Source organism: Lissotriton vulgaris, chromosome 2_1, assembly GCF_964263255.1.
Source record: "Lissotriton vulgaris chromosome 2_1, aLisVul1.2, whole genome shotgun sequence".
NCBI classification, from domain to species: Eukaryota; Metazoa; Chordata; class Amphibia; order Caudata; family Salamandridae; genus Lissotriton; species Lissotriton vulgaris.
The window spans coordinates 207,812,685-207,827,752 of NC_141687.1; the positions used below are offsets into that span (position 1 = coordinate 207,812,685).

General features: G+C 45.7%; 1 protein-coding gene across 1 annotated transcript in view; it reads left to right on the forward strand.

Moving 5' to 3' along the window:
- LOC147729842 (protein unc-45 homolog B-like) overlaps window positions 1-15,068 on the forward strand; it is a 113,856-nt gene that overhangs the window by 43,518 nt on the left and 55,270 nt on the right. Inside the window, exons 3-4 of the mRNA XM_086954039.1 lie at window positions 8,622-8,792; window positions 12,389-12,560. Coding sequence (XP_086810165.1) covers window positions 8,622-8,792; window positions 12,389-12,560 — 343 coding nt within the window. The remainder of the gene's footprint in view (window positions 1-8,621; window positions 8,793-12,388; window positions 12,561-15,068) is intronic.

A 15,068-nucleotide genomic window follows, 5' to 3' on the forward strand; every position in this document is an offset into this window, starting at 1 on the left:
CTGACATTCTGGATACAGGGCTTCAGGCCCTATTACGATTTTTTGGTGCCAGGAAATGTTTTTCATGTAGTATGAAATGTTTTTCAAGTAGTATGATTTATTGACCCTGTTCTGAGAACCTCTAAAGGTGGTTACATGATGAGGAGGTTGTCTTGCATATTTTGGTTATGCTGGTGAGATTTTGTTCCAACATGTGCTTTATGCCCCTCATGTTAGTGATTCTCAGGAGATTAGGGTCCAATATTAGTCTGTTGAGATTATGGGGGTAAGAGGCGGTTGGTGCCAAATGTGGTTGTTGCTACAGGCTGATGCTAAACAAAGGGATCACCAGTGGGTACTGGGTGTTCGTTTATGATCTGTTTTACTTTTACTAAATTTGCTTTGTGATGGTTCTGACAGTGGTCCAGTTGGCCCGGTCATATGTAAACAATTCCCTTTGTAAATATCATCTAGTGCCAGGTGGCATGATGTATACCTAGTTGAAGGGCCCAACAAATACCAGCGGAATCACAGAGACTTCCAAGCCCCCCTATCTTCTTCTGCTAATGATCTTTGCCTAATCACCTCACCTCCCGGACGGCACATTAGTTCAGTTATCTTCACCCGACGTCTAATTTCTAATTTCTAATTTAAAATGCTTGTAAAGCGCAGCATACACCTTGCGGTTTCTTGGCGCTGAAGGTTCAGTGGCTGAGGGGAAGGAAGACCGGGGAGAAAATTTAGGCGGGGAAAGCCTGGCTAAATAGGAAAGTTTTCAAGTCTCCACGGAAAGAAAGGTACTGAGTTGCGGAGCGGAGGTTATCAGGGAGAGAGTTCCAAAAGGAAGGGGCCAGAGTAGAGAAATTGGATCCACCCCATTTTTTGCGCGAGAAACGGGGGATCAGGAGAAGGGACTTGGAGGAGGACCGGAGATTTCTTGCGGGGACGTAGGGTTTGATAAGTGAAGTGATGAAAGCAGGGGCAGTGCCCTGACGGGCCTGGAAAACCATGCACCCGATTTTGAAGAGGGAACGTTGTTTCACGGGGAGCCAGTGGAGTTTCTTTAGGAGGGGGGTGGAGTGGTGATAACGTGGGAGGCCAAATATCAGTCTGGCCGCCTGGTTCTGGATGGCTTGGAGTCTACGCAAACTATAGGCAGGGATGCCATGGAAAAGAGCGTTGGCGTAGTCCAAACGCGAGATTACCAGGGCGGCCATGATGGTCTTGAGGGCCTGAGGGGTGAAGAAACGGGAGACAGAGCGGATAGTTCGAAGAGTGAGGAAACAGGAGGAGACCACGGAGCTGATGTGAGAGTGAAGAGTGAGCTGATTGTTCATTTTTACACCCAGTGTTTTGACAGTGGTGGAGGGGGAGGGTGCAGGGCCAAGAGAGGGGGGCCAGAAAAGAGAGTTCCAGGGACTGGACGAACCACCAGTGAGAACCAGCTCAGTTTTATCAGGGTTCAGTTTAAGGTGGTTGTGATTCATCCAGTCCCTGATGAATGTCATAGTAGACTGGAAATTGGAGACCGAGAGAGAAGAGGGGGACAGATCAAAGATGAGCTGGAGGTCATCCGCGTAGTTAAAGACGGTGACCTCCAACTGCTGGAGAGCAAAGATGAGAGGAAAGATATAAAGGTTGAAGAGAAGAGGGGAGAGAGAGGAACCCTGGGGAACACCACAAGTGACAGGGAGGGGAGTGGAGGTGAAGTCGCCTAGACGGACCGCCTGGGTGCGGTCCCTCAGAAAGGAGGAGAGCCAGACAAGGGCTGATCCCCCGATGCCAGCCGCCTTGACACGGGTGAGTAGGATGGTATGGTCCACCGTGTCAAAGGCGGCGGAAAGATCGAGGAGGACCAGTGCCTGGTGGTTGTTGTCATCCATGCCCTTTCTGAGGTTGTCTAGGACGGCGACTACGACCGATTCTGTTGAGTGTACGTCTGGAATATGTGCCCCCTTTATGTCCTTTTACTTCTCCTCACCACTGCTTTCCTAGTAACACCCTTCTCATATCCCCCCACCCTCCTCCTCCTCATTGTCCCAATATGGCCACCACTCGAGTTAAGGCTGGAATGAACTGCTACAAAATCATTTATCCTTCCAACCAGACGAAAGCTTCAGTAAAACGATTGAAGCATAACACTATTGAACGTTGCCCTGATTCCCTTTTTGTTGATCAATTCAACAATGGTCGGTTGGGAGGCTAAAAAACGATCTCATTTTCTTCACTCACGACGGTCCACCAGCTTATATAATTTTCTTAACGTCACCTCCTCCCCCTCTATCCCTCATGGGAAACAACTAAAAATGTCCCCATCTGCGTGTTTCAACAGCTCCCTTACTATCTCACTCTATAACAACGGTACTGTCATGATCCAAGGCAAATACACCTGTCTCTCTCTCTTTGACAACCTCTTCCTGTCCCTACTCCCCTCTTCTGCGACCGGGTCATACCCTGACTCTTCATCTAGCTCCACCCATGACTCCCTTTCTCCTCCCTTGATCCCCCCACACTCTAATAGGCTGCACCCCCGAGAAGCACAGGTCAGCCATCAACCCTCCCCCTCTCCTGTGCCCTCCTCTCACATTCCTCCCCCCACAGTACACCCCCCCTTCATTACTTCAGCCTTACCTCTTGCTAATTCGCTCCTCGTCCAATCTGCACCGTCCCGGTACTTCAATGTCATCTCCTCCCACCTGCCACCTACCTGCCACCCTCCTTTTTAGTCCACCTCTCCTCCAACCTTCTCCCCCAGTTAACTTTCCTTACGCTCCCCTTATTCCTCCCTCTCCCACTATTCTCTACCCCCTCCTCCCTTCGCTATTTATCCCGATTTCTCCGCAAACCCATAGCATCTCTCTCTTTTCCCCCACTCCTGCAGCATTGCTAGGCTACCCCCTCTCCGCCTTGGCAACCCTTTCCATTTCCCTCCCTCGGGCCCAGCAGAACCATTTCCTTTCTTCAACTTCCCCTTCTCCCAACGCCCCTCATTCTGCCAGATGCCCGTTTCCTCACAGCCACCTCGCCTAGCTGACAGGACCTCTCCAACCACCTCCCCTCCTTTCCACCCTAACCTCCCACTTCCCTATGATTCCACACAGTCCTCCCCCCCTTCTACCCCATCGCCTTGAGCCGTACCCATCTCCCCCTAAATTTGTCCTTAATTCCTTTCCTTCTTGCAACACCAACAAAGACAACCCGCCCTGCACCTCTGATACACCAACTCCCGCTCTCAACCTCCACCTTTCCCCACCTTTCAGACCCTAGTCTCCAACTCTCCTGTCCTCCTCCTGCCCTGTCTTCACCAACAATTTCACCCCCTCCTGTTTCCATCGAGCCACACAACCTTTGGTGCTCTGCCCTAATCTCTCTGGAAAATAAGTTAGGCTCTCTTATCACCTCCATCTCCCAGCTTGTAGCTACCATTTCACTTTAAAGTTCCAAGATCTACTCTTTTCCTTACACATCTACTCCTCTGGAACACTCTCACCTTCCCACGAGATGCACCTCGCCCCCACACCCCAGTATAGCCAAGCATAACCAGTTGTCTGCAACCATCGTTAATCCACATAAGCCCTTGAACACCACCTTTCCTCAACTTGCATCTCCGAGTAACCCAACCATCTACACTATTCCGACCATCTCCTCTGTCAGAGCCAAAGATCCACCTAAACCCGCCTGGGCACACCCGTCTATGTACAATATCCCTATCACTCTTCATAGCCCAAGTGCCCCGTCACCAAAACAGTCTTGACAGAGCTGCGCTGTCTGCTCCACAACTGCAGATCTGCAAGAAAACACAAACTTGAAATCTCCGATACCATCACCTTTCACAATATTGACATGCTCTTCCTCACAGAGACCTGGTTCAACGATACCTCTCATTCTATGTTTGATCTCCTATTACCCACAGGCTATTCTATTTTTAGAAATGACAGAACTGACAAAGTTGGGGGAGGTGTTGCAGTCATCTTTAGAAACTCCCTTCAACTTAAGGCTTTTCCTATCAGCTCCTTCTGCACTTTTGAAAGCCTATCTCTTGAGCTTCAACTACACCACCGCTCACCCCTCAGATTCTATGCCGTTTACCGCCCACCTGGCAGCGGCCCTCCGTTTATGGAGGAACTCACGGACTTCATCAGCGACCAATACTCGCAAAGTGACAATCAGACCTTCGTGGGTGACTTCAATCTCCACTGGGGCTTACCGCAAGACTCTTCCGTGAATTCACTGGCCACCTTCCTCTCTGCAAAACAATCATATCCAACACTGCACAGAATCAACACACTCCAAGGGCTCAATCCTGGACCTTGTTATTTCTAAAGCAGGCATGCTTTCTTTAGCTACCCCTATTCATGTAGACTGGTCTGACCACCTCCTCCTCCCATTCTCTCTTCACCTTGCACACTCTATAACTCTTGGTCAACCTAAGAGGGCTACCTCCTGGTTCTGTGACACTAAAAATATTGACACAGTTTCCCTCTGTGATTCAGCTTTGTTGTCACTTCCAAGGCTAGACCCGAGCCTAGATGTTGACGAACTCACCTCCCAATGCCTCACAGTCCTTGCAGTCGAAATCAATAACGTCGCTCCTCTCCAAAGCAAAAAGAAAAGGCCCATTCCCTCAGCACCTTGGTTCAACAAATCCCTCTATGAAGAAAGGAAGCACCTAAGACTCCTGAGAAACAATGGAGGCAAGGGCCCTCTACAGATAATTTGACCACGCTTCATTCAGCAAGATCCAAGTACCACAAGCACATCTTCCTTGGGAAAGCGTCGCACTTCAGAACCCTCCTTGATTCAGCCAAAAATAGACCCAAAAAAACTATTTGATCTCATCAAGAATACTAACTGCTCTCCCCCAACCTCCAAGTTGGAGGACTCTACAAAGAAAGCAGCCGATTTCGCTATATTCTTCAACAAAAAAGTGAAATCACTGGTGGATCAGGTCGCTCATCCTATTCCTCCAGAGGAACGCAAATCACTAGTCATTTGGCAGAACTTTGACCCCATCTCTGAAGATGCCCTCCTCAATTGCATCCGCGAAAGAAAGCCCTCCAACCATTCTCTTGACCCCATCCCTAGTGCCATTGCCATTGACTTCTATACCCATTCTCTTGCCTATTGGGCAACTCTAGTCAACCTCTCCCTCTGTCAAGGCTCCCTTCCTGTCCCCTTCATAACTGGGTAGGTCACCCCTCTGTTTAAAAAACCCACTGCTGATGCGAATGACCTCAACAACTTCCGCCCCATCACTATCCTACCCTTTCTTGCGAAGATCACAGAAAGATGTGTAGCGAAACAACTCTCTCGTCAGAACATGGACAATGATCTTCTGGACAACTTTCAGTCCGGCTTCATCCAAAACTGCAGCACTGAATCATCCGTGCTGTAAGTGATTGATGATGAGCTGCGGATACTCGATTCGGGAGGGTCTTGTCTTCTAATTATCCTTGACTTTTCTGCAGCCTTTGACACTGTCAATCACAACACTCTCCTCAACACTCTTCAACAGAGGATGGGCATGGAGGGCACTGTGCTTAAATGGTTTGATTCCTTCCTCTCTGATAGATCCCAAATGATCAAAATAGCAAACAGTCTTTCATCTCCTTCGGCGGTAGGTCAAGTTGTTCCTCAAGGCTCTATACTTGCACCCACACTGTTCAATCTCTATTTAGAACTACTGGGAGATCTCCTAAGTAAATCCGGGGTCCACTATCATCTCTACGCAGACGACACTCAAATCTACCTCAAAGTTGCCTCCACTCATGATCTCTCCATCCTAAGCGCTACTCTGGACTCCATTCAAAACTGGATGTCACCCCATCAACTGATCCTGAATCCCTCTAAAACTGAATTCCTCCTCCTCTCCTCCTCACTCTCTCCTCCCCCGGTTCAATCATGGATGGATCAGATGAATCTACTTAACAATAAACTCATCATTGTCGACAGCGCAAAATCCCTGGGTGTCATACTCGACAAATAACTCAATCTAATCTCCTACATCAACTCCATTGCAAAGTCTGCTCGATATCAACTGCGCCTTCTTTGGGGAATTTGTCGCTTCTTCCCGGAGCAAGATCTTAAAACCCTAGTCCAATCGCTGGTCCTCTCCAGACTGGACTACTGCAATTCTCTTCTCACTGGCCTCCCCAAATCCCACCTGTCCCCCCTTAAATCTGTTCTCCATTCAGCAGCTCGCTTCATTTATGGGGCCAAAAGAAGTGACCACATCACACCCATGCTATCCACCCTCCGCTGGCTTCCCATCGAGGCAAGATCTATCTACAAGACTGCCTGTATCACCCACAAAGCCTTGCACTCCTCCTCTCCTTGCTTCCCCAGTGAATAAACTGAAACTCTCTGGAGGCTCTAGACCATCACATAATGCGGAAAATTTACTGCTTGAACCTCCCACTTTCAAGAAGAAAAGATAGATGGCCCAATCCTTTTCAGGCAACGCGGTGAGAATCTGGAACTCACTTCCGCCTCAGCTCTGGACCACCACCTCCTCCCAGGCCTTCAAAACTGACCTCAAAGTTCTCCTCCTTCAAAGACACTTCCAATTGTAATTCACACCCTCTCTATTATCTGAAGGAAGACCCTCCATTATAGAGAATCCTTTTCTCCATGACTATGGAAGTGCCTTCCCAGTGTGTTCTACCATTTATTGCATTATCCTTCTACCTGTGTTTGGTACTCGTTTGTAACATGCACACGTCACTTTTCTCTTGTAACACAATGTTTGCTACCTCTTACTTTTTGTTTGCTTTAGATACTTGCACAAGTGCCACCACTGCCTACGTAACGTTTGTTCTTGTGTTTGAGTGTCTGCCATATATTGCAGCACTTAAATTCTACTTGTACTTTGTACGCTTTTGTAACCTGCACACATGTCACTTTTTCCTCCTGTAATGCACCGTTTGCTACCTCTTGTATTTTGTTTGCTCACAACTGTCATTTTTGCCTCATGTAACTTAACGTTTGCTTTTGTAATTTGTTCACTTGTAATGTTCTCCTCATGTATCATTACTGTTCCTATTGTGAAGCGCTCTGACACCTTCGGGTAAAGTCTGCGCTATATAAAAACGAATAAAATAAATGTCTGCTCCAATGATGTTACCAGACAATTTTCATTGCTTTTCATGCCAGGCCTGAGCAATGGGTGCGTCTTTGTGCTGAACTGCAATTTTTTTCACATCCAAAATATTTACAGGGCATTCCGCAGTGTACAGTGTCCTAATTTTATAAAGATATAGCAGCAAACCACATGCACAAACTGTTCCTTGTCATACAGTTCTTAGGAGACAATATACCAGCTGTGACTGCCTTCCAAATGAAGTGCCTAATTTTAGTTGGATGGTAATGGAACATCCTCCAAATACATTTCAGGGTAAATGCTAAACCTGGAGGAAAAAACATTGGCATCATTTTATCGACTATACCCTTCCCAAAATGGAAGCAATTCCACTGGCGGGCTCTTGTTTGTTTTTAGTGCGTCCTCCAGTTCAAAGAAGATTTTCAGTTCTCTCTCTCCAGTCTATAAAACGCATCACCAAGTTGTTGCATCCAACATCCCTTGAATCCCAGTGGCTGCTGCTCAGTAATTACACAGTTCCCACAGTGGAAGCGCAATGGATCCAACGCCACAATGCCCACAAGCGGACTAGAAGAATAAGAGAGTTGAAAAATTAGAATAAACAGTAAAGGAGGATATAAACAGGAAACAGACATGGACAAAAAGATAAAACCACATGAGCACAAAAGGCAACAGCAGCTAGCCCTGGTCACTCTTGGTTGTAAACAATAGCATTAACTCTGTCTGAAATTAATGTTCTCTGGAAGCTGAGCCAAAGGAGTCACATTTAACCAGACATGTTTGTCTGCTGTCTGCCTCAGTTGTATTCCTGGCTCTTGTAGCAGTCCCAAACTGATCATTCCAATTCGGAGGTAAATTCACTATTTGACATTCTCGCACAATACCTGTTAATCAGAGATACTAATGATATTCAAAAAAGAGAGGTAGTCCACAAATACCTTCAAATTACCACTGCAGTAATCTTGTAGTTTAGGAGCCAATGTTCAGTACAGATGTGTTAAGAGGCAGAGGAATCTGGTTGTAAAGGTGGTAACACACTGCTGGATGTGTACCACCAGCGAAAACACAGACGTATATCCCAGTGGTGCTGGTGCTTGCCTCACACCCTTAAAGGCCATGCATGTGATTGCCACCCACATTGCCAACTGTAGGAGCAGATCTGTAATCCGTGTGAAAAAGTGGAAGATGGGTAAGGATGGGTGGAGAGCCATTTTGCACAGGTGACAATTGGTTCTTTCGAGAACCTACCAACTACTAAAAAGGGTCAGTAATGTAGAGCCGATACGTTTCAGCGCAACCTGCTTTCAAGAGAACATATTAACTATTTATTACCTGGGTACATTAGGTGAGTGTAATTAGAATGCAGGTTTGGGATACCCACAAAGATTGAAACCTCTCAAGTGGGAGTTGAAGAAAAAATATAAGTTGATTTAGGCTGTACTGAGAGGATTTAGAAGTACCAGTTGGGGATGGATGCTCTATTTCTTTCAGCTACTGGTGCAGACCTACTAACCCAGCTCTCTCCTGTGTTCAACATCTGCAGACACCAAGAAAGATCTGCGGATGATTACTGTGGCCCTGTTGGACATGCTGGGGAGCAAACAAGTTTCTGGACATGGACGTGACCAGGCACTCAACCTACTCAACAAAAACATCCCCCGTAAGAATCTCCGCAACCCTGACCACTCCAGAACCCTTTTCGTCATTGACCATGGTACGTAAGTGGGACACATTGACGTTGATTCAGTTGTGTACAAAGCTTCATGGATGCTCAGAAAATGTCAAGAAAATTGCATGAGTCAGAAGTTTTTGTAAAGTTTAATATTTATTGAACAAGTAGATCAATATGCACGTGACTGCCCTGGTGCTAATTCTCGATGATCTTGTATTGCATTCGGGGGTGTTTTCTTATTGAATAGCAATACATTTCCATGAACATCTTTGCTGTTTCCCGTTCTTTTCTTCATTCTTGACTCCTTCGTAGCGAATGGTATAGAGCCAGAATAACCTAATCAGTGCATCGTCTGGCATAAATAGAATTTCTTAAATGTGATTTACAAGAGAATTGCAACATTGGAGTTATTAATAGGAATTCTACACAAAACTGGACCATCTTTTTGAGCGATATCTAGGACGCTATATGGCATACAACCTAGCTAATGGATTAAGTGTGGCTTGTACATAAGACTCCCTGTTTTCCGTTTTTCCTGATTTTGACAGATAAATACAGACAGAAAACCATTTATTTTCCTGTCTGCATTTATTTTTAAATGTGGATAAAAACGGAAATTGGGTTGTTCTTTAGTGATTCTGAATACTGTCAATCATGACTGCCAGGCCAAAAGCAGCGCGGATTGACAGGCAAGGGTTTTACAAAAGAAAGGAATTTTAGTAAAGAGCCTTAAACAACAGTAGATTTGCACAACCATGATACTAAACTGTGCATGTTTTCTTATAAGTGCATATTTTATCATCTTAGTGTGTATATATATCATTGAAACTTGTCAGGCGTTCAGACACGAGTGTACATTAATTAACCAGTTAAATAAATGCAGAAATATACACATTTCAGCTTAATTTCTTCACAAAACCTAAAATAAATATGGATAAATACAGGTAAAATTAGCAAAAAGAAATATGGATAAATACAGACGGAAATGATAAAAATATAAATACCGTAAAACGGGGTGTCCTACTCGTATATCAAAATTTCATCGGCTATCTGGAAGTTTAATCACTAAGAATACCATATATCTCCATGTCACCCACCCGCCATCTTTAAAGCCCTGGGCTTCATTCATCAGAGTCATGCATTGTAGAAGTTATAGTCTCCATTCACACTTTAACCAAACTGATATAAAACAAGTGTTTGTAAATGGTAGTGCAGAGCTGCCAGCATGGTGCCTCACTTGAAATGCCCTCCAACAGACCAAAGTGCTATGCATCATTGAACATGTTGCACGACTTGAGAACCCCTGACATGTATAATTGTCAATTCATCTCCTGCACCATAATGATGTGTGCCAACTTACATTATCATTGTCATTTTGATGGCGTAAAACAAATAAAAATTGGTCAATAAAATAAAATTGTACAAAAAGACTCCAATATCTGTAACCCTACAAAAAGAAAGTTCCAGTAAATAGTTGACCTTGACAAACTGCCTCTGCCTAATTGGTCAAAAGAACAATTCCATTATTTTTCAAGGTAGATCTCAGGCCTATCTTGAGCATATCAGTCTAATGCATCTCAGGTTCTGTAATCCTGAAATTGGGATAAAACATAGCCCCTCAGTGGCGGCCGGCACTGATTGGGGGTGGAGAGCGGAAGCAGGGGTAAAATTCTAAGTTACCTTTTCACCACCTTGTCTCTCTTCTGCGTCAGGACTCCACTAGCGCCGAACAGGAACCAGGAAGCACCCAGGTTCCCCTGACCAATCACAACGCTGCAATGCAGCGTTTTGATTGTTCTGAGCTCGGCACCCAGATGGAGACTGGGAGCCGGGGCAAGTTCTCCACACAAGCTGTAATGCAGCCTATATGGAGAACATCTGAAGTGTGCATGACTGTTTAGGATGGCCCCAGATAACATAACATAACATAATACGTGTATTTGTAAAGCGCACGTTCACCCCTGATGGGGCATCTTGGCGCTGAATAACAGATGTTTATTGTTACCCAACTCAAGGGTACTCATTTTATCGACCTCAGATGGATGAAAGGCTGAGTGGACCTGCCGGGATTTGAACCTGTGACCATGAGGTCGAACACAGGCCCCTGCAGTGGATGCATTAGTCCACTGAGCCACCAGACCCGGCCGGCCAAACAGTCCTTGTGCACAGGGCCGGACTTGGTACCGTCACTGGCCCTGGCAAACTGCTCGGCAGCCCCCCCCCCTGGAGGGGGCAAGGGGTGCGGCCGAGCTGTTTGCAAGGGCCAGTTTCGCGCGATTTTGTTACAGGTGGCCGAAATTGCCAGCCCCGGTAACAAAACTGGCCCCCAGGGTCCCAAAAGCGGCCCTCACCTGGTGACCCACAGGGGAAACGCCCGGTGCCCGCAAAGGCCAGTCCAACCCTGATGTGCACTAGGAGTGCGCAAACCACTCCCCCCTTCCTCAGAGCAGCCCTCCCACAAAGCAGAACGGAAACATAAAATGACAACTTTGTTATTATCATTTTGTGTTTCCTTTACTGACACTCCTAAAAAGCAAAGGGGCGATGCTTCTCCGCCTTAACGGAGGAGCCGCCTCTTCCTTCACAGCTTAAGTGCAAGACACATGACAACAGAAAATTCTGCGTACTGCCATATGCTCGTCTACCTCCACAAAGATTTTTGCCTTGGAACTTAATTACATGTAAATGGACTCGGACCAGGCAGCTCCCCAACCAGTACATAACAATGGTCATGTTACTAATAGTACTAATACCATTGTCACACCTTATTGAGCCAGCTTTCTTCTAATTAAATTCTATTTTATTGGCGCCAACAATCCTAAAGTAGACACTTGTGACTTTCTCGCCATTACTATATGTTAGAGACCCTAAGGCTCGGTTTCGGCTAAATCACTTATGACGTGCATGGACACTGCCACATGGCCTGCAGCACAGTAAAAAATGCTGAGCCATTTTGTTTTGTTCTAGATTGTTGTACTCTTTTCTTTCTGTTCCACCCTCTGCTCTGTCTTTCTCTACTCTCTGCTCGCACCTCTCTAACACCCTTAAACTTTTCTCACCTCGACTATTCTCTTTTCCCAAGTCTTTCTCCATTACTCACTCACTCTGTTCTCAACTTCACACACGCTCATTACTTCCCTACTGATTCTTTCCACATTCTTTTCCTCCTAGCATATTGCCTGTCTCTCTCTCTTTATCTTACTATCTTCTATTTCTTATCTGCTTACTTCAAGAGTGTCTTCTAATGATTTACTTTGTCTTGTCCTTTTCTTTTGCACTGATTGTGTTCTGTGGTCTTACATGTCTCTGTACATTGATTTTAGAGCACTGTGACACATTAAACTCATCTCTCTCCTGTATCTTTTACTTTCACCTGGTTGCAGCCTTCATAGCTTTGGTCTATTCGTTTTTTGTTGCTCGCCTTCACATGGCCCATTTTGCTCTCTCTGTTGAGTCTCTTTCCAGTCCCCTTCCCTATGATTGTTGCTGTTGCCTAGCCAAGATTTTCTCACTTGTGTTGCTTTTGTCTCATTACCTTTGCCCTGTCTCTCTTTTCACTTCCCCTGTTTTCTTCCTATGTTCTACCCATTGAACTTCCCTGCTCTCTTCCTACTTTTTCCCCTATGTTCCCCATGTAGGACTGAGGAAAATCCTGAAAGTCCTGGGTCAGATCCCAGAGTTGCCCAGCTGCCTCCCCCTGACTGAAAATACTCGGATGACTGCCTCCATCCTTATGAACAAGCTCTACGACGACCTGCGGTGTGACCCGGAGAGAGAGAACTACAGAAAGATCTGTGAGGAATATATCACGTAAGCCATGAAGAATGATCACCGCACATGGGCTGAACCGGCCATCCTGGACACAGGGAAAACCCAAGAAGGCCAAAGACACAAGGGCACAGGATTACTAACACGTAAGCCTGGGTTTGCGCCCAAAACTAACACAATTGCCGCGCAAAGTGTTTGGTGGGATTTTCTCAAGTGTTGGGCTGGGATTTTCTTGAGAGTTGTGGTGGGATTTACTGTCCCCTGCAAACCTGGATGTGTACTTAAAAATATCCCTGAAATAATGCAAAATCACACTATGTGCTACTTTGCACCACTTTGCAAAAAAAAAAGGGCATTCCATAAGTGCTACATGGGCCTTTCCATGAAGCCTCCATGGGCTTTGACACATATCCCTATCTATTAACATTCGTAGACAAAGATTTGTGCCAAAACCTCATGCCTCCTTTTGGCGGCTGTAACTAGAAGAACTGTTTTAATGTCTCCATATTTTTCCAACTGTGCATTTGTGCTTCGTTGTACGGCACCCCTATGAAGTGGGAAATCTGATAAAAAAAGATAGTTTTTGTACTGGAAGGGCCCCCGTCCAATACAAACATATGTTTTAGAAAACGCTCACAACACTGCACTATGGCACAAGAGTGTGTGCATCGGAGCATGGCGGGCAAAAGTGCACTAGAACTGAAAGAGAAAGCAAAAAATGCACATCTTAGTAGTTATGGCCATTTCTCCTCTCTCCCTTATGTGCAAGGCAGAGCAGCAGCATTGTTTGCTGCACTCCCTTGCATCAAATATTGTAAATCTGGACCTCAGTGGCCTACGTGGCTGGATGAGCACCAGGACCCTATACAGCCTTGAAAACAGCCATAAGAGAATGTGTTTGTGGGCATATATAGGAGTTTCTGCACCAGAGAAACAGTGCTCCTTAGTACTCTGCGAGGTCCTGCATTATTTGATTCTTTCTTGTATTCTATTCAGAACCACCAATACAATTTACGGCTTATTGATCAACATATTCAGAAATTGTGATCCAATGCAAATCGATTTGCCTGAGTTAAAAAAAATAAGGAGAGATCAACATCACGGTCCTCAACCCTCCCCGGAGCGGGTTACACTTGTTCACTACTTTTTCCCAGAGCAAGATGGCATTGGGATTAAACCTTTTCCAGGATTTATGGGATGCATCCAGCCTCCAAGAGGGCCTGGGTGCCCTGCTACATCCGAAAGCCATCCCCCAAAATTATTTAAGCATACACCACAACTTGATAATTTACGTGAACATCTGCATTGATGGTCTTCTGTGGTATTCAGGGGACTGACCCACGGGACAATACAACACGAGCACACATATCAGACCCCCAGGATATTGCGGCATAGATTTGCAAATTTTGCGACACAAAAATGGAAATTTAGCGGCACAGAAACGGAAATTGTGCAGCATTATTGCGGCACTTTATTTTACTTGTAATCATTCCTTTTCAGCCTTAAATCAATGTGAAAATGTTTTAGCAGTATATTCCACTCTGAAATAGACATGTTTAAAGTGTCTAAAATGTTATTTGCTATATTCCCCTTTGTGGTAATATTCTGGATCATAGGTTAAGCCAAGCACAATAGCAGAGAGTTGCCAGTCATCCCGTTTTCTGTGGTGAAAGCACCCACTACCGTACATTATAAGGATATAGCCAGGCACCAAGGAGTCCCATGACCACATAGACTTCTTAAGGGTATGGAATTCTGAAGACACATGCAGCTTCAAGTTGTCAGTCTCTCATTTGGAGGAATGTACAGGAGCACATAACACCTCTCTCTCAAAAGATGCAACCACGTCTATTCAGCATTCCTACTTATGCTGCGGTTGCGTTTTTGGATGGCCTAACGAGCATCTGTGGACTTCTCGCCGCAAATTATCCTGACAGTTCAGCAAGTTTACCATCTAGCTTACTATACAAATGGCTTTCTTTGTTACTGTAGCACTTTATTTGCCCCGGCGCCATTTCATTTGGTTCTGAGCGTGATATTTTTCTCTGTATGTTAGTGAACGCTTCATCAATATTTAGTTTGGAAGAGGTCTTTGACTGTGAAGCTCAATGGTTGTTAACCAACACAAATAACCCTACACCTAAATTATGTTAATTCTACGCATAGACACACAGGTGCACGCAATATCGTTGAGTTTTCTTTTGAAAGGACGCTTATAAAAAAGGCTGGCACCATTCATCCAATTTAGAACCATTTCACTAGCAGGAAACCCGCAAGGCCTCCCCAAACACAGAGCCCGGGACCAACAGAAACCAGGAACAGAGCCAATGAGACCGGGAATCCCTAATCTGGGTCTAACAATAGCCATCAGCAGCCGCAGCTATGCCACCAGGAAAGGAGCTTGGCACCCCGGGTCTGGCGAGCACAGCAGCACCAGACTAGAGCACAAGTAGTCCTACAGCGGTAAGAGGCCCTGTTGGCACATTGGGTAACAGGATCACAGGGGCACAGTAAAGAGAGCAGGAAGGGCAGGTGTGGAAGCATGGGACG